We start from the raw sequence: 25,552 nt of genomic DNA, 5'->3' as shown, positions 1-25,552 counted from the left end.
AGGGCTTTCAGTGAGTTTAAAGCTGGTTTCTAAGATGATCATGTGGCATAGGTCACGTGACCTATGAACCTACCTACTCACTCACCTGACCTACCTCCCTACCACAGATTACCAGCTATTATCTTTTGGATTGGCCCATACCCAGTGAAGAAGCCAAGTCATCTCAGCCCCTAAGAACCCCTCCCAGCAGTCTGCCTGTGCTTCTCCCACAACCCACCCCAAAACACTGCGTGTTGAGAGGACCCTGTGGGGCAGACGATTTGGAGGCTCATCTGTGTCTTGCCTGGAAGTGTGTGGTCCAGCAGGAGCTGCAGCAACGAAACTGGTAACTGTGTGCAAACTATTCTAATAGGAAATGTGAATTGGGAGGTCCTTGCCTTTTTGCAGGAAAGATGCTGCATGAGCTGTAAAGTCGTGTGGTGTTTACAGAAATTCTGGTTGGGACAGCCAGAGGCAGGATAATGATAGCAGGTCACAGATATGCATGGAACACTCATTTTAGATCAGGTAAAACATGGGAGAGGTGCTTGGGACAATGGCGAGTGTCCCATGGAGAGAAGCCCCGCTAAGTCACAGATCAAGCACCTCTGGGGAGGGCAGTTTTTGCGTGAAAACCAAGAGTGTACCTTGCCTTAGAGAGAAAGGATTGAGAAACTATGAGAAATGGCTGTATTCTTGAATTGGGATGCATCCGGAAGGAGAACTGAACCCAGCTGGGACTTCGTGCTTCTGCTCATTGCATATGTCACATCTCTCTGTGTTGACTGACACGGTATCTAGTGTTGATGGGAGGGTGAGGGAGAGGGAGTACAAGGAAGAGAAGATCAGGAAGCATGAAGCTAAGAGCATGGTCTTTGAGGAGGAAAGTAAAATGATTCCTGGGTGTCGGTAACAGAAAGTCAATCTTTAGTGGCCCAAAGCCCTTTGGGTTTCCCTTTGGAGGCTGCTGACTCCTAACAGACCTGCCCTCATGACGCATTTAGGTGGAAGCCCTCACACTGCAGTGCCTGAGACCTGCCCTCCTGGAGCACTTGGTTGACCCAGGGAGAAAGAGGACAATTACAGAGGTCCTGTGAGGTGAATCAGAGCCACTGCCAGAGCTGCTCTTCTTTGTTCTCTGAGCCAGGGAGGTGCCAAAGCGAAGGGTCTCATAGACTGGGTCCACCTTATTGCCACAGGCTGCAAAGGAAGAGAAAGCGCATGTGAGAGAAAGGTTTCTTCAAGTCACGGTCAGGAATATAGCCTATCACATCTCCTAAACCACACCATGCATCACCTAACACACGCTCCTGAGAAGCAGGTTCTGAGCAGCAGGCCCACTAACCCCTGGGAAAATGGGGCTTTTGTGGTTAAGCTTTCCTCACAGAATTGCTCCCCCATGACGTGCCCATTTGCCAGGTCCCTCCACTGCACCCAGCAACTGCTCTGCTCTCAAATGCTTCCCGATGGATTGATTTTCCTCTTTTGTTTTACATCCCCAGGACTCCAATTTCAAGGTTCTTCCCAGAGACTTGCTTTATTTCCTCTGGTGGGAGGCTCTGTTCATCCAGGTAGAAAGCCTTGAGACACAAAGTTTGCAGTAGAAAGCAAGTGTTTTTGGAAGAATTTGATGTTACCAGGCTTCATGAATTTCTAATGAAAAGCTTTCTGGTTTACAAATTTCTAGTTTAAGACTCCCCCCGCCCCACCTGCTGCCAAAAGGCAAACATCAATGCAGAGGTTTTTAGAGAGAGAGAGAAAAACAGGAGTATACTGAACAATATTGCTGAAGAATAAATTCAAGCCAGAAATATCTATAAACACAAGGCTTTCTTTCTTTCTTTCTTTCTTTCTTTCTTTCTTTCTTTCTTTCTTTCTTTCTTTCTTTCTTTCTTTCTTTCTTTCTTTCTTTCTTTCTTTCTTTCTTTGTCCTCATTAAAAGATAACTGTTATTCACTGAGAGTTCCTTCTCAGCATTGGCCTATAATTTGTATTTATTTTTTTACAACAATTATCAAAAGAAGCCATCACTGTTCTCTGACAGGTTGAGTAGCTTGTTCACACACACAGTGGGTCAGTGGGGAAGCTGGGCTTTGAATCAGGTCTATGGGATGCCACACCCTGTTCCACTCCAATGTGCTTCTTATGGTATAGCATATAGGTAGCCTTTGGGACTAAGGTGTTTTTTTGAGCTTCGAAGGGAGAGGATAAATATTCCTGCAGAATTTGGTCCTCCTTACATTTCCCTCCCAGCAAAATACACAATCAGAACCCCATCAGCCACCAAACAAATGCATAAACACTCCCCACTGGTTTTGCAGCCCGAGGAGAACAGAAGTCATTAATGCTGACATTGCTGCGCAAAACCCAGCTAAACCCATTATTGTCCCAACTCACCAATGGGCATAACTTCTTTAATGCATCCAAATTGTTCATGAATGAGCAAGGGGGAGCTGTAGTAACGCCGGAACCCCTTTGGCTGGAGAGAGAATGAGAAAGAGAAAGGCGTAATGTCACTGATGGAATGGAGAAAACCACTTAGAAACTGTACAAAGAAACCAATTGGTTTCTCAAGGGTCACCTCCCCATCTCCTTATAAGATGCTGACTTGTCCTGTAATTTATCCCTGGAGAGCGGAGATGTACAGGTGGCAATATAAGCAAGCTACGTTCCATCCAGAAAGCAAGCCCCAGCCCTGCTTTTCCTTGTCGGGGTTTTCCTCCCTCTGCAGCCCACAGCAGCCTCCCTTATGTCCAGGCTTCTCATTATCTCCCAGGATACAAATGGACCATTATGCCTCATTTTGCAACAGCTTATTACTGTGGTTTGTTAAAAACATAAAAGGGCTTGGCATGAGAAAGCAGACCTCAGGGGTCAGCCTAAAGGCCCTTGTATGTCTGATGAGTTCTACCCAGAATCATTTGCTTTGTGTTCTAGATTCCATTCTGTTTTTCTGACCTCTCACCCACGGACTTTGCCCTTAGCTTGGGAGAATTACCATTGGAGGAGGAGGGGAACAAGTGAGGCAGCGTTTTAGAGAACAGAGCTTTGCCAATTGGATTAAGTTGATGAATTCTCCAAGAACCTCAACTTATTATATCCTAATATTGAGAGAAAACTTAATGGCCCTGCCTCTTTTGGAATTCCAGAGCCCTCTCCTCCTTTGTTTCATTCAACACTGCCACTGATGGAGGCATGTCTTTGGAGACTTTGTCTCTGACTGTTACCACGTGCTACCTATTAATCCTAGGTCTTTTTCCTGGAGCCACAGAATGACAACAGGGTCTTATTTGTATGACAGGTCTTAAATTTTTTTGAAGATAGCTGTCATGGCCTAAGTTGCTCTAGGGTAGACATTCTCGGTCCCTTCTACAAATCTTTGGCCATCTTAGTTTCAAATATCCTCAAATGTGCTCTGGGTTGCTTTTTTATCAATGTGAAGCCCACACTCCTAAGATGGTATGGTCAGCCCAGAATGGGCCAGGGTTACCCAGCCTCCTTGGTGAAACCATCACAATTCTATTAAAGTACTGTAGATTTTTCTTACTCTACTAACATTGGGCTTAATCTCTACCCTATCCATGACACCCACTGAGCTCTCAGCCAATTAATTTAAGTGTGAGGGTGACCAACCACCCTAGTTTGTCTGGGGCTGGGGGTGTGGGTCCTGGGGTGCTTGGCTTTCACTTTTAAAACCTGGACAGTCCTGAGATGTGGGACTTCCCATGTTAAAACCGAGAAAGCCCCAATCTGGGACAGGTTGGTGACCCCGTTAAGGACACAGAATCCTTTTTCCGTGTGAAACATTCATCTCTTAGGCTGACAAAACTCCTCCTCTGTTCTATCACTTTGCCAACTACGAAGCCAAGCTGGCAGGCCAAGGATTCTGGGGCTGCCCTCCTGGTGTTCAATTCTCAAGGGTGTTACAGTGAAGGAGTGTGAATAGAGTGATCTCACTGGGGCATGCAAGTGGCTGTGCAGGGGGTTCTGGTGCTCACTTAGGGCACAGGCCCTTACCAGCTTGCCCATACACCGCTGGGGTGCTAGGCCATCCATGCACTTGTGGTGGATGCTCATCTTACAGGCTTTGCAGCGTAGTCCATGCTTAGCATTTATTCCTGTCACACATACAATGAACTTTGGTTAGGTACAACTTAACCTTTTTTGGCGACTAGTATGAAATCACTGGAAAGTGATTAGTTCCATAACCCAGGTAATTCTTATCGTCTGTGACTTTTGCATGAACCTTTCAAAATGGGCAAAATATTATGGTTGATTCTTTGACCTTTTCTCACACTTTCTACCTAAGGTATCAGGTCTGGTTTTTCCCCACTCTTTTTCTGTTCATTACTCCAGAAAATCATGGCTGCCTCCACTTCATTATTAACTCAAGTTAAGCTAGCAAATTCCACTTACTTTGCTCTTTATGTAGGTTATCCATTTCTGCTTTTCTATATGTATTGCTGAGAAGTGCAAGTCCTGAAATTCTGCCCATTTTTACCTAAATTCCTATCAATTAGTCCAAGCTGTTGGATAAACTCTCAGAAAAATAACTAATAAAAGGGAAACGGATATCCCACTGTGTATCACAGCTCATTATAGATGCAAAATGAGGATATCCAAAGATATATAAAACTCACCGTCTTCTCTACTATTGCCTCCTTATCCAAACCACCATCATTCTTTGCCTGGACTAACACCCAATTGGACTAGTTTTATCTGTGTTTGCCTTCCTCCAATCCGTGCAAAGTGACCACACTAATCTTTTAAAAGTGTACGTGAATCATTAACTTCTCTTGCTTAATTGTCTTTCAGTAGGTTCTCCATGCCTTTATGATATAATATAGAATGCTCAACATAGTCACAAGCTTCATATGATTTGGTGAGAACCCATTTTTTAACTTTATTACAGGCCAAACCTTCTCTTGTTCACTCTGCTTTAGCCACATGATCTTCTTCAAGTTCCTTGAATGCACAGGCTTTTTAAAGCCCTAGGGCCATGATGTACGCTGCCCTATATGCATGGAATGCTGTTTCTATCACTCTTCACTTGTATCACTACTCTTCATCCATCATGTTGCTTGTCATTTCTCCAATGAAGCTTTTTTGGAAACATTCCTCTTTCACTGATTAATTAATCTTTTTTCCTATTATTCTTTCTCATAGCACTCTGTCACAGTATTTTTATCACAATTATTATTTTTTCGAGAGTTTGTTTTTGTCTGCCTTTTACTCTGGACTATGAATGCAATGAGGCTTTAAGGAATGAGTCTGTTCATTTGCCACTTTATACCCAGCTCTGAGTATGAGGGCCAGTAAATAGGTATTAAAAAAAATAATAAATTCTTTCATTGCCACACATCTATAGAAACAGTGGTGGCTGATTTAGATAATTAATTGAAGTAGATTCAAGATGGTATAGAAATGGCTTCCAGAGCTGAAAGAGACTTGGAGATCATCTATATGTATGATTTTATTTTATAGACAAGAGCCTGAGGGTTCAAGCAGTAGAATGATTTGCCCCAGGTCAGAGGAGGTGTTGTTTAGTTTCACTGCTTGACTCAAACATTGTCTCCCTTTATTTGTGTTGTTTAACCTACATTAAGATGCAGTTGGGAATAATTAGATGATGAAATAAGGGAGTATAAGAACTTGAAATTCAGCTGGAAAAAACAATGGGCAAACTCTTGACTGGGCAAGTACCTAAAAACCCTTTAGGAAGCATTACCTAAAAACTCCTTTCAGGAAGAATTCATTTAACACAAAGCATGTCTGCTGTTATAACCACAGAAAGTCCAAGTGACATACAAACACACCAAATTACTGGGTACCTGTGCTTGCTCATAAATCCTAGTTGGAAAGTCTCTTTTCCTTTTTGAGAATAACAACTTAGTTGAAAGATTGCAATGCCTTCAAAAGACTAGACTTTGAAAGCAGTCACTTATTTTTTTGTTTTAGAATTAGAGAATGCTATTTGTGCCCTAGGTGGAAATGTAAGTAAAATCTTCAAAGAAGAAAGTTATTTCACTGTGTGCTGGACACTAAAATTGTACCATTGTGTATTAAAGGATATTTTCCTTCAGACCTGAACATCATAATTTCAGTTTTTCTTATCTGTTCTAATACAATGCACTGTTATGTACCAGTAAGACCACCAGTAATTATTTGGTTTTAGGTGTTCCAATTTCTACTGTGGAATAACAAGAGTGATTGAAGACAAAGTTGTATACTATGGCTCAGAAAATAGTTCAAAGGAATAATTTACATCACAGCTGTGGTGTTAGTTTACTGCAGCAAGAGATGGGGAAGCTATTGCCTGACTTGTAGTATTACCAGCGACTGCCCTCACAAAGACATCACTGAATGTGACCCTTGTGCCTCAGTAAAGTGAAAAAAACATGAAAACATGATTTTAAATTCAAATTTGTTTCATGCTGGCTTTTTGAATTTAAGAAAGCTGCTAACATTTCTGAAGCCTTAGCTGTCTCTTTATCAAATGGGAATAGTATTAACTACTCTCAGGGTTGTTAATAGTAATAGTATCAAAATATATGGGTTTAAATACTGGGAAACAAAGATGTCAATGGACTTTGAGCAAACATGGTAGACTGGTCACATGGGCTTCACGCTTATTCATAAAACCCCGTTAAAATTACCCCATTAAAATGAAAAAGTTGTTATAAACCTCAACAAAGTTACTGGGAAGAGCAGCAAAAGTAACAATGTCAATATATATTTGGAAGAAAAATGGTAAGAAGTTTAGCAGAAGAGAGGAAGATTGAATTTACCAATAGCAACTTGGAAACTAGAAGGCCATAGACCTTTAAAAACTGTGGAATTTCAAAATTCTGAGAGAAAATTTTTGAGCTAGAATTTTATACCCAGCCAAATTACCAATAAGTATGAAGGCAGAATACACACATAATCAGGATCTTCAGGGATTCAAAATATTTATTTTCCTCATATCCTTTCTTAGAAAATTACCAAAAGATGTATCTTAGAAAGATGAGGGAATAAATCAAGGAGAAGGAAGATGTCAGAGCCAGTGTACAACAGAAGAACTGATACAGAGTAGAGGTAAATAATATGCCCATATAAAAACTTTGCAATAGCCCTAGACAGATGATGCAAAATGAAGTAAGGCAGTAGACTTGGGGGGAAAAAATGGAACTTAAAAGTTTATTGATGCTTTTGAGATTTAGGTGTCATAATACATATGGCATTTGGCAGATATATGGAAGCATTTTTAAAAAAATATAGTGTAAGAAAATCAAGAAAATGAAAAAGATGATTTTTAATTTGAGGAAATATAAAACCTATGTAAGAAAGCAAATGTAATCATAATACAATGTTTGAATCAGAAGTTAGCAATGGTCACAATAGTGTATAAATTGACTACCTAGTCAACAGAAAACTGTGATGAAACTACTTGGTAAGACAAGAGCAAGGGAACATAGATAGTGATATAATTTTGGGGGAAGGTGGGAACAAGGAAAAAAGGAAAAAGAAAAAGCAGAGGATGCTGGAGGAGTGAGAGCTGAATCCGCATCTTCCGTAGCAGAAAGCTAGTTAATGTTTGATTAATCAATAAATAGTAGTAGAAGCACAGCATTTAGAAATATTAAAATAATGCCGGAAACAATTAAAGAGGTTGAAAGTGGCTGTCTTTCAGAAGTGAGTCTGGGTCATAGGATGAGACAATTTCCACTGTAGAATTTTCAGTACCATCAGTACCATCTTTAAACTAGTCTCGTGTACTATTATGACAAAAAGCAATTAACAAATGAAGTTACTGGAAACTAGGACATGTCAGTTCCTTGGAGTAATATGCTCCTTAGTATATGGAGATGTAGGAAAAATATGAGACCAGCTCATCACATAAACCTTTATTTCTTCCTTGGAATTTAAACTTCTGGGAGAAACCTAAGATAGTTCTATAAATTACAGTTGAAAATTATTAAGAAAGTTATGATAGTCAAATGGAGTTTGGAATGAATTAATGTGAGTCAATACAATACTGATTAACTATCTGGTACTGTGCTATATTATGAGCATGATATCATATCATAGATTTTGGGAGAAAATACTAAAAAGATGTTCTTAATGCAAGTGGCTAAATCGACTACATTGGATGACAGACTCCTTTCTTAAAAAAAATAAAAATGATTATATATATATTTAAAAAAGTTGGCCATACTCATTTTGATAAGATTTTCCATCGAGACATTGTTTAACCCTTAGTCAAATTTCATATTGTATCAAAATTAAAGATTAAACAATGGCTTACAACTGAGATCACTTATCTAGAGAAATAAAATAATGAGTAAAAATAAACTTGAATAAGAAAAAAATGGAATCAAAGTATAGTACTTAAATAAGCAGTGAACAATGGTTATAATTGTTATTGACAGTTAATTTGCCTACAAACTGTACAATAGGAAATTATTCCTATAATTTATTTGATTAAAATTAATGTAAATTAGACAATACAATAAAATATTTATTGTGATTTGGGAAAAATACTTTTTAACAAATCTAGAACTATGCATCTAAAAATATGCATATCTATAAATAGATCCGTAAACATGTCTTAGAATACATAAAATATTTATAAACTATTCAAAAGTAAATAGAGACAAGATAGTTCAAGGATGTTCCAGGCCATTGTTCTTATAGGTTCAGCTACTGGACTCCCCACAACCCCCATGAGTACCAGACATGGCTGAGAGAGGAGACTGCAAGGGAAGCCCAAATCAAGAGTGTGCAGAGCCAAGAGAGGGCCAGAAACCCAGGTTACAGAAAGGTCTTAAAACCAGAGAGATGAGAGCGAAAGCGATGAGTGAGTTTTCACTGCCTGGGCAGATCAGAGGCATTTAAGAGCTAGGCATTATGCAAACAGTAGTAAGAATAACAGAGTTGGTATTTTTAAATTAAAGCTATAATAAAATCTCTACCAGATAATAAAAGCAGGCATTATAATGCAGCTAACAACATTCATGGCGGCTTACCCTGAATACACACCAACACAAGGAATGGAACAGAATTATGTGGGAATCAGTTAAGACACCTTCTATGAGGGGATCCCTACCTACTTTCCTGGCTTCATTTTCAGCAGGTACCACCCTGGTCTCGTCCTTCGTTTCGCCAGATCACTTGTGTTCCTGGCAAGGGTGGCCAGATCAGGCACTGCGGGTTGCTCACGCCGTGTCCTCTGCCTTTCTTGTTCAACTGCTAAACGGCTTCTCATCTGAAACTTGTGTGAGTATTTTCCAAAGCTTCCTGTGCACACACCCTTCTTTCTTCCACAACTATAGGACTCACCTCTCTCTGTTGCCTCATTGTTCCTGCAGTACCTTTCGCAACAGGCCCTCGGCGTGGAATGGTGGTTTCGTCACCTCGGAACCCTTGTGGCCAGGAAAGTGCTTGGCACAAAATACATTACTGTCCATCAGGAGTGAACAGCTTACCTAGCCCTGGGCCAGAGAAATGCCCAGGCTAAGGGAAGGTTGGGGCTCCACCCCACTTATATTATGGAAAGAGCTAGGTTTCTTCTTGTGGCCCCCTGACTCTGAGGGGCTTGCATGACTACCGAGTTCTAGTCTGCCTGCAGATCTTTACTCATGCAGAATTGTGATTTATGGGATGGGAATGCATAAATTCTATATCTTTAGTGCCATTATTAAAAACTCAAGTCTTCAAAATCTATATCATCACAGAAAGATTTGAAGGAGTCAGTGCTCCACAGTGGAGTTAAAAAGGATATGTACAGAACGGGGGATGTATTCCCATTGCTCTTACATACCACTGCTCTTTGATGTCAAATAAGGATATGGATGTCTTCTGCTGAAATTAAAATGGTAAAATTAGAAGGTCATTCATTTCCCTCTCAGCTCTGACTGTCTCTGATGATGATAAAGTAAAAATATAACTGTATAACCATGATCAATGAGGATGGAGTTGCAGGATTGGAGAAGGAGCAAGGAGTTCTAGACACCAAAAGTTATCCTTAGAAGATTCTGGATCTGAAGCCGTTCTTATCCCAACACCCCTTTGGAAGAGGAATTTGGGTCTCATTTGGGGTGGGTTACAAATAGGCTCTCACAGTTGACAACCATGAACAGGAATTTTAGGGATGAGCTAAGCCGGCCACTGGAGAGGTGCAGGTCCACATAACAGACATATGTAAGGGACCTGCTCTAGTGCTCAGTGCAGGCCCTCGAAAACATGCAGAAGGAAAGTGCAGGAAATAGGGAGCCCTTCCTACTGCAGACTTTATTGTCAAGCCCTCTAAGCTGATGATTACTTACACGATCAATAATGCATTAGGAGTCAAAGCCACATACGCATTAGCTGATCTAAATGCACACTGCTGTTTCTAGCTTTGATATGCACTTATTCAGGGACTTAATTTTTGTTTTGAAAATGACATTGATGTCATAAATGCCTTTAAGAAAAACAGTGTTCTCATCTTGGTTGATTCTTTTAAAAGGAATTGTGGAGCCAGGGTGGAGAAGTACAAGAAGAAGAATATAAAAGTATAAAAGCAGGGCAGCTGTCTTACGACTTATTAAAACTTCCATGCATCAATCATATTATATTTGAATATGTGTGTACATGCATGTATAATATATAAAGACATGACGGTGGGGTGGAAGAAGTCAGGCTTAAGGAATCAAAAGGTTTAGATATTAGCCCTAGCTCCGAGATCTTGAACAAAGCACTCGATCTCTGAGCTTCAGTCTCCTCATCTGAGAAAGGATGTTGGGAGCACAAAATGGGAAAACCAAGGAGCCCTCTCTTTGGTAAGCATAAATCACAATGAAAAAGTCAGCAGTGGTAGGGTTAGGTGTATCATCTGTAACTTTAAATATTGACTTTCTCTGAGGGAATGATTTCCAGATTCTTTAAGGCCGAATTGGGCATTGCAAACTCAGGACTGGATCAGGCGGGACCCAGATGGAGCACAGCCTGCATTCGACTCTCCTGTGTGTACACTTAAATCTCTCCTTCTAACACAACTTACAAACAAGTAAGTCGATCTTTGCTGTGTAAAAGTTTATCTCAAATACCTTTTGAACACAAATATGTCATAAAATATTAAATGTGTCATTAGTAGAATAATTCACTCCATTGTTCTTTTGTAAATAAAATTCACCTTAATGTATCAACTATAAAGTCGTTACCCTACTAATGTAAGTCTTTCTCAAGAGTGAAGTGGCACAGAGTGAACTTTTGGAAAGCGTGGGATACTCTTTGCTTTATGCAGTTTTGGCTTATGAAAGGTTTCACAGGGATGTTCTACTTTCAAATAATGAGGGAAATCTGTAATAAGTAAACAGATAAGCATGGGTGTGTCTCTATTAAACTTTATTTGCAGACACTGAAATTTGAATTCCTATAATTTTCATGTGTCATGAAATATTATTCTTCTTTGGATTTTCTTTCAACAATTAAAATGTAAGAATTATTCTTTATCTCATGGCTATATAAAAAGAGGCAGTAGGCCAGATTTTGCCTGTGGGCCATAGCTTCCCTCACAGTATTTTTTTTTTTTTATTGAAGTGGAATTCACATAACATAAAATTAACCATTTTAAAGTGAACCATTTGGCATTTAGCACATTTACAATTTTGTGCAATTACCACCCCCGTTTAGTTCTAAAATATCTCCTCACCCCAAAAGGCAATGTTTGATAATAACGACTTTCAAATCAGCAGTGAAAAAAAGGAATTATTCAACAAATATTGGTGAGTCACTTGGTAAATTATTTGTGAAACACACCAGATACTTAATACATAGCATATTCTGAACAAAAGTTTAGATGGATTAAGAAATATACATAAAAGTTGAAACTATTAAAATAATTGGAGAAAATATTTTACTACCTTATTTACTCTTGGGTAGAGAAACTCTTTCTAAACAAGTTTTACGAGAAAAAATAATATATCAAAAGATTGATAAATTTGATTACCATAAGAACATACTCACTAATACAAAACTGAAAGGCAGATAAATTGGGGAAAATATTTGCCTTGTAAAATTATGAGTATTATACCGTATTATATGGGATTTATTAATATTTCTTATAAATTAAAAGGAAAGACAATAAGCCAAAATATATCCAAGACATAAACTGATAGCCTATTAAAAAATTGAAAGTTAAGTATTTGATTAATGGCAGATTTAATTAGTAGTTTAAAAAAAACAGGAAAAAATAGAAAGATATTCATTATTTTCTCTATTAAATGTACAAAGATTAAAAAAGATAACCATCAATGATTGGATGTGGGATAATGGGGTCTCCTAGAGACTGTCTCTGGGAAAGGAAATGGTATCACTGTTGTCAGGTTAATCTGGGAACATACATCAAAACTTTAAACATGCACATAATTCTTTGATGTAGCGATTTCAATATCAGAATTGGATCTTAAGAAAATAATGAAATGTTTGCAGAGATTTAACTACAAAGGTGCTTACTGCAGCTTTGTAAATAATATTGAAAAATGGAAAATGACTAAAATATCCCAGAATAAGGTATTAGTTAATGAAAGTTTGGTGTATCCATAAACCAAATAATTTTTTATCTAATAATGATTGACAGCATGTGATGTTCACAATATAATCTTAAAGTGTCAAAATCGGGGTAAAATATAAAATGTCTAGAAAACTCTCATTTAAAATGAGTATAGAACATGCATGGAAAAAAGTCAGGCAGGGCATATGTCAAACATTAATAATATTTCTATCAGGGTTGTAGAATTATAAATGCTTTTTAGTCCTTGTTTTTGTTTATTTGCATTTTTTACAAAGAGCATATTTTGCTTTTGTAATAAGATACTACATATTTTTGAAAGAAAGTGCTACTGTTTTTGAAGAATTAAACGATGAGAGGAATCACGCTAATGGTTTTGTTTTTGAAGTTCCCATTATTGGGAATTTGTGGTTGGGGTTGGGAGTCTAACAGCTTAGGAAAAAAAGTGGTAGCAATTCCCCAGGTCTCCACTCTCAGTTACCTGTCACTGTTCTCGTAGTGTGGTGTACTAAAAAGAACTTGAGCTTTGGAATTAGAGAAATACAGTTTGAACTGCTCTCAATACTTTAGATATCACTCAAGAGTTAGAAAGCTGTTTTGTTTTGTTTTGTTTTGTTTTGTTTTGTTTTGTTTTGTTTTGTTTTGCTAAAGGATAAAAAGGGGAGCATATTTTCCAACACAGTTGAACTTTAGTCATGGAATCCTGATTAAAAGTAACCCATCCTATCTATCCCTTACTGTGATTTCAATTGAACAAGATGATTTTCAAGTTTTTTGGGAAATTCACTAAGACAGTTATTCACCAGACTTGAAAGGCCATCAAACAAGCAGAAAAACCACTAATGATTGTGACGAACTCTGGGCCATCTTTCCCTGCCTGTATTCCCTACTCCTTGCTACACTACAACATTTCCAGCCCCTTCCTAGCTTAAAAAAAAATTAATGGCATTCATTGTTTATAAATGCCTCTGTTGATCTTTCCTATTTCGGTTCCTGACTACTAGTGGAAAAACTCTCCTTACTTTCCCCGCCCCTTGCCCGCACCGAGCTTTAAAAATAGCAACAGGAGTTGGATTGACTCAGGGCTTTGAGTTTGGAGTCCACAGCCTTTGCCCTCTGGGTCATCAGTTCACATTGTAATACCACGGCCACCCAGCTTTCCTTCTGTTTTGTGTGTTTGGCTTAAAGTGCTGAGAGGAGATGTCCTCCTGGATGATCACTTTCTCTTGACCATCTGGAAACTATCTGGACCTGACACCTCTGACTCTGGTATTAATAATCTCTGCTGCTCTGCCTGTGCCTCTTCTCTGAGGTCTGCAGTTTTCACGACCTCATCTGCTTTCTTCAAACTGTTCTTCCAGCTTAAGGTTTGAGAATTTGTATTTATCTTTGGATCGCCCAAGAAAAGATTGATCAGTCTACATACTACCCCTTCTCCCCACACCCCGAAGTGTTTTCTTAGGAACCACTACTAATATCAACCATTCATACATAAAGATAGCTTTAATAACAGTGAATAGTTTTTAAGTTTAGAGTTCATGAAGTGTGTGTGTGTGTGTGTGTGTGTGTGTGTGTAACTTTATCAGTAAATTCGATGAAGTAGGCATTATCATTTTCAATCTCTTCTGAAAGACACCTGGATTGAGAGAAGGTAAATTCAATTGTCCAAGGTCAGTCAACATACTAAGTGCCGAGTCAGAATGCAAGCACCCTCTCCTGACGCCTCTGTGCCTTTCTGCGCTCTCTCTCCGTTCTCTCTTACAGGTCTGTATTTTGTGTGTGTTTGTGATGATCCACTTACAGATATTCACCAGTGCGATTGAGGATGACTGTCAAGGGTAACGAATGAAGTTTCACCTTCTACAAATCTGATGGGACAAAGCCTTTACTTCTTTCCCTTTGTCAGTTACTGAAAGTTTTAGAATAAGCATTAAGTTAAGGAGTTTGAGTGTAATTCACTTCAAGCAGTGAGCTAGTGCAAGCACTCCCAAGAAAAGCAGTAATTCAATGTTTGCTTTCACAAGAGGGTTGGCAGTATGTGTAAAGTGGATGAGGAAGTAGAGATGAACAGATAGGATATAATTTAGGAAGTTCTGGAAACAGGTCATGTGAGATGTGCTAAAGCCTGGACTGGGGCAGGAGCAGTGAAGAAGGGAAGAAGGGCCTGACTGCAGAGAAATCACAGAAGTAGAATTGACAATTTTCTCATGGGTGGGCTTTCTAGAGAGAGCAGGCAAAGAAGAGTCAAAGATGGTCTTGGGGTTCTGGCCAGGTAGCTGAGAGCATGCAGGTGCCATCTGCCCCAGCAGGAGCAGTGGCAGGTTTTAGGGGAGAAGGGGTACTTTGTTCTACTGTGGACATATTTAAGTATTTCAGCAATGACAAGGCTTTTGAACAGCAACGTTCTGGCAATTGAAGTGAGAGCCTAGATCTTGGGGGAGAGGGGCAGGTCAGCAGCAGCACACATCCCCGTAGCAGCAGGACAGGAAAACAGGGAGAAGCAAAGAGCCTTGAAAGTTACTACTAACTGAACGCTGCTGCTTTGCGACGCTGTCTCGTTTTATCTTTACACCAACTCTATCAGATAGGTGTTTTTAACTTGTCTCTTTAAAATGAGGAAATGAATGCTCAGAGAATGTTCCTTGACATTTCTTCTCAAACAAGGATATCAGGATGATTTCATGCAACGTGATACAGTCCTCCTGTGTCAAACACAATCACAGCGGTTCTTGTCCCTCTTCAGTTCTGATAAGTGATTCTTGTTACTTCTCTTTCTGGCATTATAAACAGGGTGAAGATGGTGCTAGGATCTTAGATTGTAAGGGGTCAGGCACAGGCTGAAGTGGATGTGAACTTTTTAAAGCATAATTCTGCTGTGTCAACGGAAACACGCATTTCCTGTGTGGTGGAAGGTGCGGGTGTGGGAGTGTGTGTGTATGGTGTGTACATATACACGCAGGTATAAGTGTGTGCACTCATGACCTTTATTGTCATGTCGTCAGGGAGAAAAGTGTAGGGCAGATATAGGCTTCTAGATTTTCTTTCCAGGTAAGGTTAGCATGTGAAAAAAATAATCTCTGCTTTGTTTTTCTGGTTGCACAACCAGGCAGTGTTTGATAAGCTACAAAGAAAATGCTTTAGTAGGATTTAGCCATGTATTTCTCTTGCCCCCATCCTCTGTCCTTAATGGCTGGGTTATGATATACAGATGTCTCCCATAGATACACAGACACACACTTGCCTGATGTTTTGAGTCTCAGGCACACACAGAGGACTGCCCCATTTTTGACTACTGGTCCAGTTCTGTCATTTTATGATGTGGTATCCACTGTGGCTGCACAACTAAGGTGACCATTCCAAAGTAGGTCCGTGGAGCATTCCCTGTTATGGAAGCTGAATGGAAGTGCAGGACACACATTTTTCCAACAGGTCTTCATCTCCCTGTAGTTATAACTGGTGATGGCCTGTTACTGTAGACCCTCAGCCTCCACACATGGAATTAATTATGGGACAAAGGCAGGTGGCCTCTCTACATTTGTCTGTCACAGCTTGGACTGAACTTCAAGGATGAAGATGTGAATGAGCAATAGCACAGTCAGGAAAAGGTTTTGTACCTTCAAGGTTAGAAAACTCTCAAAGTATATCACAGTAGTGTCTGCTTTCTGTTCATCAAGCCCTTCCTTGAATGACTTCTCCTTTCTTTCTGCTCCAGGAACCACTTTTATTTCTTGATCAATGGGACAAGAAGAATATGTATAAAGCACAGTAGGTCTTGGAAGAACATGGAAATATATGTATTCAGAATATACTTGCTATGATATTACTAAACAGCATCTAGCTGATGACCTATAAAGAATAAGTAAAAATTTAACAAAAGATCACTTTAAATTATCATTACTTCCTCTCTGGTTGGTTATACATGCAGTTAACATACTTTTCTGTATTGTCATTTCTTCCAGTTAAAGTATGATCTTAAAATACAAATCTCTTCTTTGGGCACAAAAAAAGACATTATTTTTCTGAAAGATCTCCTTTCTGCTGTGATTCAGGAATTCACCAAAGCACTTGGAAACATCACAATCTATAATTTAAGAGGGATAATCTCTTTCCTTTGACTTTTTTTTAAAAAATATTTTCCCCCCAAATTTGACCATTTAAGACTTCGGTCAAATACTAGTAAAATAAACAGTTCAGAGGAATGAAGTTTTGCATTTTATTTCTCATACTGATAAGATAGTGGCAATGTCTGATAACTTGGGAAATTTTTATTTGGTGGAAAGCTGTACACACAAGAAGATTCTTTTTTCACTACTTAGCCCCTTCCTTATTCTTGATAGTCATGAATTGTTTAATGATGGGGTGGAGAAGGGAAGAAGTGTCCATGTCTTCCTAATATCTGTGTATGTGCACATTAAGGAAAACAATTAGGAACATGTGTAGAAGTATGATTAACATCTTTGAGACTAACTAGCCTCTAACAGTTCCTTTGACTTCCTGACTTCCCCAAACTGGTCCCCTAAATAGGGTTCAGATATCTTCTCAGCTGTGATCTGGCTTCAGGACATCCAAGTCTGATCACCTGGGTGAGGGTAGGAGATGGGATGGCCTTGGCAGGTCAGTGAGAACATCATGAAGCCTGTTGTTAACCCGCTTTGCCCTCTGAATGCTGCAGCGTGTCATGAAGGGAGGCCCAACAGGTCTCAGCTTAAAGTGGCAGGGGCTCCTACTAACTTCATCCAGTTTCTAGGTAAGTTCTATTCCCTTTTTCTTTGCTACCTCCCAGTCTCCCTACTTGAATTTACGAAGATGTTAGCTATCAGCACAGGGCCTGGCACACAGTTGGCACTCAATGTTTGATGGATAATTGGTTACTGAGATTACTAGAGTTCTACCATCTTAATTCTGAATATTTTGCTTTGTGCGTAATAATAATAATACATAATTCTGGTATAATATTTCTCATTGGTTGAGCACTCATCCATTCATCCATTCATTCATTCACTTAACAAATTCGTATTGAGCAATTATTACAGAATGGTGCCAGCTTAGTACTAAGAATGCCACAGTGAACATAACATACCACAGCCTCCGCCCTTTGCCTCATCTATGTGACTGTATTAAATAACCTACCTCCTTTATTCCTTTCAACAATGCCATAAGAGAAGACATATTTTGAATGGCTATACTATGTTAAACAAAGAGAATTATAGACAGTACCTGCTTTTGGTTGATGATAAAATAAAATATGATAAAGGAGTCAAAAGAAGAAATTTTTCATAAACTCAGAAGAATGCATGGGGAGTATAGGGAAGCAAAAAACAAAATTTCGCAATCAAAACCCTTATTTGAAGTTGTAAAGAATAGAACTGATAATACAGAAGATTTAATTACTATCATAAAGCAGCAGTTCCTAGATGGACTAATACAGAAGGGGAGACTGTGCTACCGGCTTCAGTAAAAGCAGAGTGGGCAGGGACAAGAAGCCACCACAGACTATGGCTGAGGGACATTAAGTGGAAACAGCAAGAAGCCCTCAATTGGTCTCTGCTCACCAATCAGTCCCAATCTACAAGAGATTTATTACCCAAGCAAGTGGGGCCCACGGCAATTTACTCCCATATACATTTGGTGCTCATGTTCTCTTCTTGAAAAATATTGCTGAAAATATACACTGCACAACTAAGAAACAGAACAAAAATAAGAGCTTAAAAATGAAGATGTTATGTAGCAATAGAACTCGTGGTAAATACTGAAATCTGTTAGAACTAGAAATGTCTAAAAGGATATGTAAATTTTGCTATTAAATGTGCACATATCTTAAGAATTAGTCTCAAGGTCCGAATTGTAAAACATTGGAATAACAATAAAAATCTGGACTGATAAGAGTGCTATACTGAATTTGTGAAAATAAGTAGAAATACCATTGCTGATAGGATGGGAGTTGGGATTAAATGTTTGGTGACCTTATCTGGAATAACGGAATAATCAAAATACCATATTTATTTTTACTTTTTGATAACTTGAGAAATGGAGAATAAAGAATGTTTTTTTTTTCAAATCTCATTAGGAGAAGAATACATTATTTATCTTCCAAAACATGATAAGTTAGAAGAGGGAAGAATACATAAACCACACACCGCTAATACACACTCACACAAAATGGAAGGAAACAGGAAACACAAAATAGAAATCATATAGTAATAGAAGGAAAGCCAAATATTTCACTCATAGCAATAAATCCAAATCCATAAACTCCTTCTATTTAAGCATACAAATTCAGGTTGGGGAAAAAAGGAATCTAAAATCCAATTAAATATATTTTCAAAAAAAGTACTTACCTAACATGACAAAAAAGTTTTAAAGGGTAGATAAAGGTATATCAGGCAAATATTAAAAAAAAACAAGTTGGAGGTATTATTGTAACAGAGGGTTTTATGACAAAAGTGTTAAGCAGGATAGGATGTTATTTTATTTAAACAGGAATATTATGCACTTTGATGACCCTTTATGAGCCAAGCAACTTTGCATTAAAATATGCAACACAAACAGAAATGAAGAGAAAGATGACGGGTGAGAAAATAGGGCTTCTGTGTCAAGCTTCCTTTGAGCAGGATGGAGTCTGGCTCTGCCTGGGAGTGACTTTTAGAAGTATGAAAGATTTTCCTGTGTTTTGTTTTTAATTTGCTTCTGTTTCTATTGGTTAGTATTTAAAGGCGGACTATTTGTTTTTTCCCACTCACTAATTACTACTTTTTCAATCTTCACTAAGTGTCAAGTGTGTGCTGTGTTAGCTGCTGTGGGAATAGGCACGTAAGTCAGACCTGATGTGTCTTCAAGGAGCTTACCAAAGTCTAATCTGTTTGGGAAATGACATGCCATCAGAGAAAACAAGTGGTCACCCAAGAACTGGAGAAAGCGTTTGAATTAGGTTTTGATAGATTTGGGACTGGGTTAGATAGAGAGATGGAGCAGGAAGGATGGGTGCTCCGGATGTTCCAGAAGGAACAGCAGAACACTAGGGCTCAGAAAACAATATTAGAACCTTCCACAGGGAACAGGGTGTCTGAGGGAGAGTGGTGAGAAATATGGTAACGTGGACAGTCCTCTCTACCTCCTCTAGTCCTGTCTTCTCTTGTGACAGCAGTCAAGGAGTTTTACATTTTAAAAGGGATGACATGCAGGTCCCACGTGCTTCACCAGAACATAACAAGCCCCTAACAGGTATTACTTCCATTTTTTTTTTGTGAGACTCTAAGATCTTTCCTTCCTTGGAACCCACCAATATCCGTTTATGCTCCATCTTTGCTGGAAGGTGTGTGGTTTACTTTTTTATTTAGGTAATTTTCAGTGAGAGTTTCCTTAAAATGAATAGTAGTTGACAGCAAGAATAAATTTTCAGAAAACCAATAGAAGATGTTTGCTTTAAAGTATTTTGTATCCCTTTAATTGAAAGGTGCTACATACGATGTTTTCTGAGGACATTGAAAGTCAATCGAAGTCTTAATAAGTCATTAGTGAATTTGCAACTTCATTGTTTAATGAACACATCTTTGTCCTTTTATGTATATGTGTGTGTGTGTGAGAGAGAGAGAAAGAGAGAGAGAGAGAGAGAGAGGAGAGGAGAGAGAGAGAGAGAGAGTGTTTTTCCATTCAAGGTTTGGTTTATCAGTCTTTTTGAGCAATCAGATGAGGTCAGAATAAGTCAGGAAACAATTAAACTAACGGTCTAACAAGAGGAGAGCAGAAAGGTCCTGGACTCAGTTTAATGTAATATTTCCATGTTATATTATTCATTACAATGGCAACACAATGTTATTTATATAACATTACCAAGGGTCCATCTGCTTTTTAAATTCATTCCTAGTGGAGGATGTTTTTATATTGCATCTTGTAGCATTAGAGTATGTTTACAGATGTAGTGATGCTGTTAGTGCCATGTTTAGATCTATTTATCATGTTGATACTGTAAGTGTCAGATGGTGTAAGAGTCCATCAGTGCTCTTTATTCAGAGAACTGTTCTCAGTCAAATGGGGTCCTCCTTGCCTGGGGTGTCACACCCACTTCTTCTTGGAGACAGCCATAGCCAATGGCTAAGTGACAGGAGTATACAAAGGCCAGATTCTCTGTCTCAAGGTGAGACTATTAGGTGATATAATCTTGTGTTCCAGAGCTCCCCATGGGTAGGACCAGTCTGAAGCCAGTTCCAGCTGAGACCATATCCTTGCTTAGCTCCTTCCTGGGCCTCTTGCTTCTCTGATTCCCCTTCTCCTGAAGGCACTCCCCAAAACAAACCATGTTCATAAGAATCTCTATCTTAGTTCCTGATTTAGATATTTTTGCTTAACACAAAGCCATTATTATTTTTCCAGTGGTTTATACTTGGAAAGTTCGAGAGTTAATGATTCTTTGACTCTACATTGACTGTGTAAGAAAACATGAAATTTTAGGCAATGAAATCTGTTTTGCTAAATCTTTGTATAGAAAATATGAGCCCATATAATATGCTGTGTCTTCTAAGTGGATACCAACTAAAAACATCTACTTGATCTAAAAATAGTTTTGGAAACAAGGTATCTGGCAGTAAATAGAAGAATGGAGTCCCTTAGAAAAACCTTAATTGATGGAGTAGACTAATGCATTGAGTTAGTGCCTGTTGACTTATTCAATTCTTTGAAATTTCAATGAGATGCAGATTACCAGAAGGAAATCCAATGCTCTCTTGAAATTGAGTCACTGTAGATAGTTAATTCAATGTAAAGACAGAGTGCCATAGATGGAATATGTTTAGTTGATGCACAGTGAAGATGCACAGTGAAGATGAGGTCCCTACACTTCGCTCCCATTGCCGAGGCCTAAGCATGGCAAGAGCAGATGTGCTTGGTGGAGGAAGAATGTTCATCCGATCAAGAACAAGAGGATTCTCCTAGGCTAAGACTTGGACTTGAGTCCTGTTGACTCAAAGAGTGGGACATCCAGAATGGGAGCTGACAAGCACACTTGACTGCCTATTTCTCATGAGTCTCAATGATTTCCTTTGGCTCATAGGTGACCACATTTTTCGGGAAAGGGATAGACTAAGGGGGTGATCATGAAAGGTAAAAAAAAAATGTCTTAGAGGCAAGATTAGATGAGCAGGAAGGCATGCCACATGCCTGCTTAACCTAAGAGGCCTGGAACCAGGTCTGTAGGGCAGGAGCAGTCTCAGGTATCAGGGTATCAGGGGCAGGGCAGGGGCAAGGGCAAAGCTGGCAATAGGGAATGAATTACAGAGTGAAACAGCTAAGGAAATTATAAGCACATGGTCAGGGGATGAGGCTGAGGTCCTGGTCTACTTTTATTGGTCACTTTCTTGTGGCAAATGTGTAGGTGTTCCAATTTCAAGGCATAGGCAGTCAGGCAAGGCCTGGAGTGAGGCTTTGTGAACTTAACTCCCAGTATCCATTCTAACTCAGAAATCCTAGACAGTTAGGAGGCCAGATTCATTTTTATTTTTAAAGAAATATCCATCAGCTAGGAACTGCAAAAATGAGATTTGATTTTTCTTGGCCATTATTATATAACCTTTTAGTTCTCAGTAGAAAGTGAAAAAGAAAAAAACTGCTTTAATATATTTTCCAAAATGTCATTCTGAGAGGATAATAGCAGGTAGTCTTTTCCTAGAATTCAGAATATGAAGATGACCCATGACTTGAGGAAAAAAATCTTCAAGTGATGTATGTAGAGGCAGGAGGCCAGGTTTGAAGAGGAAAGAAGAGAAAAGGAACAGATCAACTGTGCTCTGCAATCACTGCCTGGAAAGGCCTACACATTGTTTCAGGAAGTAAAAACACTCATCGGCTCTACTTCATCTCATTTTCTTCCTCCTCTTACTTCCTTCTTCCTGTCTTTTCTCTCTCCCCTTCCCTCCTGCTCACACTGCCTCTCTAATTCCCCCCACGCCTTTTTAAGAGGAAGTCTACTATTTGGTTTACTTTGTTTGTATCTTCGAATAGAGAAGCAAGGCTTGTTGACTACTTGTTTCCCCTCTTTCTTTTTTAAGATAAAAGGGCAGCTACAATACAAATTTAATTGTGACAAGAGAAGAATATAGTGCAATTCTCTTTAGCACAGGGCATGTTTTCTTTTGTAAGTTTCAAAAGAGTCTTTCAAAATTATTGCTGTACTTGAGGTATACCTAGAATCCTCTTTAGGGTAATGATTGTGACATTCCTCAGAGGTGAACTCATTTCGTTACTCATTTTAAAAACACACATTCTGTTTGTCTTTTCACACTGGTCACAATGAGATTTAAAATAGACTTGTCATCACCTACTTAAGGGTTATGAATAGCACTGCCTTGAAAAGGCGCGGTGGAAATTTGTGTAGAAATTGAAAGTGATGCGTCAGACTCAGAAGCTAGCAAAGCAGAGACAAAAACTAAATTGGAGGCCAAATAGCCTAAGTATTCTGAACATGGAACACAGTGAGAACCCCTCCCCTCCATGCTCGCAGTAAGATGCTAGGCATCACATCCAGATGGAGGAGTGAAGTGGAAGGATATAGCTCCAAGACCTAGCAGAATCTACCGAACTAAAAGGATTAGCAATCCAGAGGCCATCCTTGGTACTGTGGTAGATTGAATTATTTACTCCATTCTTCATCCCTTTCTGTACCTCTGCCCTTTGCCAGGTGGCTTTGTAGTCCCTGCTACTAGAGGCGGAGTATACTTCTCCATCCCTTGACATGGGATTGGTCTACGTTCTGCTGAGATGCCAGTAAAAGTGGCAGAGTCACCTCCAATCTAAGGCCTTAATAGGCTTTGTAGGCTTCCACTTGTCCTTGCCATGAGAAGGACATGATATACCTAGCCCACTGGTCCAAGGAAAGAGTAAGAAATATGAAATAGAGAGAAGATGAAGTAACTGATCTGAGTATGGATCAGCCAAACTCCAGCTGATCCAAAGATGCCTGAATAGAAGTAAAAGAAAGCTACTTTAAGAGCTGGAGTTTTAGAGTATTCGTTAGGCAGCATTGTTGTTGAAATCCTTGATTCACACAAGCACTGTTCCTAAATGTGGTCTGTTTGAAGAAAGAACATGAATAATAATGAATAGAAAGTGAGAATGTGAGTAGATAATGGTTTTCTGAAGATGAGGACAGGCCTTGTATATATGGTTGTAAGAGGGGCTGACATTGCCCCCCGTTTTGAATATCCCTCCCCTTACCTGGGTCTTGGTCAAAGGTAAAGAGAATTGCAGAACACTGCCTTCCTGGCCATGTTGGAAACCACTGATCTGTCCAGTTTCAATGATGACAGACATTGGCCTCTTTGGAAAGCAACAAACACGTCAAGTCTCATTTCAAAGAATATAAGATAATTAAATAAGAAAAGACCTTTGAGACAACCTATGCCCGACAGAAGTTAAGCCATGTGCTGCTCACAAAGCAAGCCATTCAATCACAGGTCAAGTGCTTCAGTTAAATGATTAGATTCTCACGGAAATTTGCCTTTTGACTTTGCCTCTTGTTCTCAAACCTTCCTTCTAAAGCTGTGTGGAATTGGTCTCTTGACTCTTACAATATGGTGCTTTAAATCACAGCTGTGCATCCTAAGTCTTTCCATATCAAACTCCCAGGGTTCCTCACAATTTTCTTTTGACATACTATATTCAGCATTCTGAACACTCTCTTTTAAACACCCACTTGCTTGTCCATCCCTCACAAAAAACTAAATGCAGAGTTAGAGATGATGCTTAAGGTGTATGCAGAACATTGCTATGTAGATGATGAGGGACTAATTACTTGTGGTTATCAGGACATTATTTTTTTCATTATTTACGCCTATTAAGTTAATTTTTTTTTCCTGTAAACTAATTTGGTTTACCCTTCAAATATCTTTCTTTATCTCAAGGAGACTAATGATTATTTTCTCTTTTAATAATAATAATACCCACTCCAATGGGCTCCCTTTACTGAGAGACTACTAGATGCCTGGTACTTCTCCTCTGCCAGTTCATTAATCCATACAAACCCAAGAGTGGTCTTATCATCTCCATGTAAAATGAGGACACAGGCTCAGAGTAGGAATGTCGTTGGCACTAGGTCACACAGCCTCATGGGGCTCAAATTTGGGCCATCTGATTCCATGCTCATGGTCTTTCTACCATCCTCACTCCCTCATCTCATTTTGTCTGGGAAGGGAAAGGGCTAATTATGACATAAGAATAGTCAGCAGCAAAACATGGGTCACTGCTCTCTCATTCTGAGCACCAAACAGAAAGGTACCTCTTTGCCCAGTTCGAATGAAAAGGCCTCTCACCATTACACATTACAAAGCCATCAGCTGAAATACAGCCATCACATGATTGGCATCAGAGCCAGACGGAAAGGAATCAACAGAAGCCAGTCTTGTGATTAGCCAAGGTTTTCTCTTCTGATTGTACCCTGCCCAGACAGCCTGCCTAAAAGAATGGCCTCCCAAGGATGTCCATGTCCTAATCTCCAGAACCAGTGAATATGTTATGCTTCATGGCAAGGGAAAATCAAGGTTGCAGATGGAAATAAGGTTGCAGACCAGGTGACCTTGAGATGGGAAGATTATCCTGGGTTATCCAGGTGGGTTCAGCATAATCACAAGGGTCCTTGGAAAGAGGGAGAGTGAGGACCACAGTGTGAGAAAGATGCAAGCTGCCACTGCTGACTTTGGACATGGAAAGGGGCCACAAGCCAACGTGCAGCAGCCTCTAGAAGTTGGAAAAGGCAAGTATATAGATTCTCCCCTAGAGCATCCAGAAAGGAATGCAGCTCTATTGTCACCTTGGTTTTAGCCCAGTGACACCTATGGAAAAGTTTTGGCCTCCAGAACTTTAAGGTAATAAATTCGTGTTGTTCGAAGCCACTGTTTGGCATCATTTGTTACACTAGCAAAAAACCACTAATACATTGGCAGTAAATGTATGTGCTGGTTGCTAATGACTCAAGCTACCCCTTTCTCCAGAAAATTTTCTTCAACAGATCATGAGCCACCTTGTCCAATGGGCAATGAAATGGTATCTGTCATG

General features: G+C 39.3%; 1 protein-coding gene across 1 annotated transcript in view; it reads right to left on the bottom strand.

Moving 5' to 3' along the window:
- STAC (SH3 and cysteine rich domain) overlaps window positions 1-25,552 on the bottom strand; it is a 120,004-nt gene that overhangs the window by 49,095 nt on the left and 45,357 nt on the right. The window contains exons 3-5 of the mRNA XM_016124023.2: window positions 3,997-4,097; window positions 2,377-2,458; window positions 1,064-1,179 (exon numbers count right to left, since the gene is read on the bottom strand). Coding sequence (XP_015979509.2) covers window positions 1,064-1,179; window positions 2,377-2,458; window positions 3,997-4,097 — 299 coding nt within the window. The remainder of the gene's footprint in view (window positions 1-1,063; window positions 1,180-2,376; window positions 2,459-3,996; window positions 4,098-25,552) is intronic.

The sequence above is a fragment of the Rousettus aegyptiacus genome, unplaced genomic scaffold (assembly GCF_014176215.1).
Source record: "Rousettus aegyptiacus isolate mRouAeg1 unplaced genomic scaffold, mRouAeg1.p scaffold_m13_p_4, whole genome shotgun sequence".
In the NCBI taxonomy this organism is placed as follows: Eukaryota; Metazoa; Chordata; class Mammalia; order Chiroptera; family Pteropodidae; genus Rousettus; species Rousettus aegyptiacus.
Note: the sequence above shows the minus strand (reverse complement) of the source record. Positions and strands in the feature narration are given on the sequence as shown.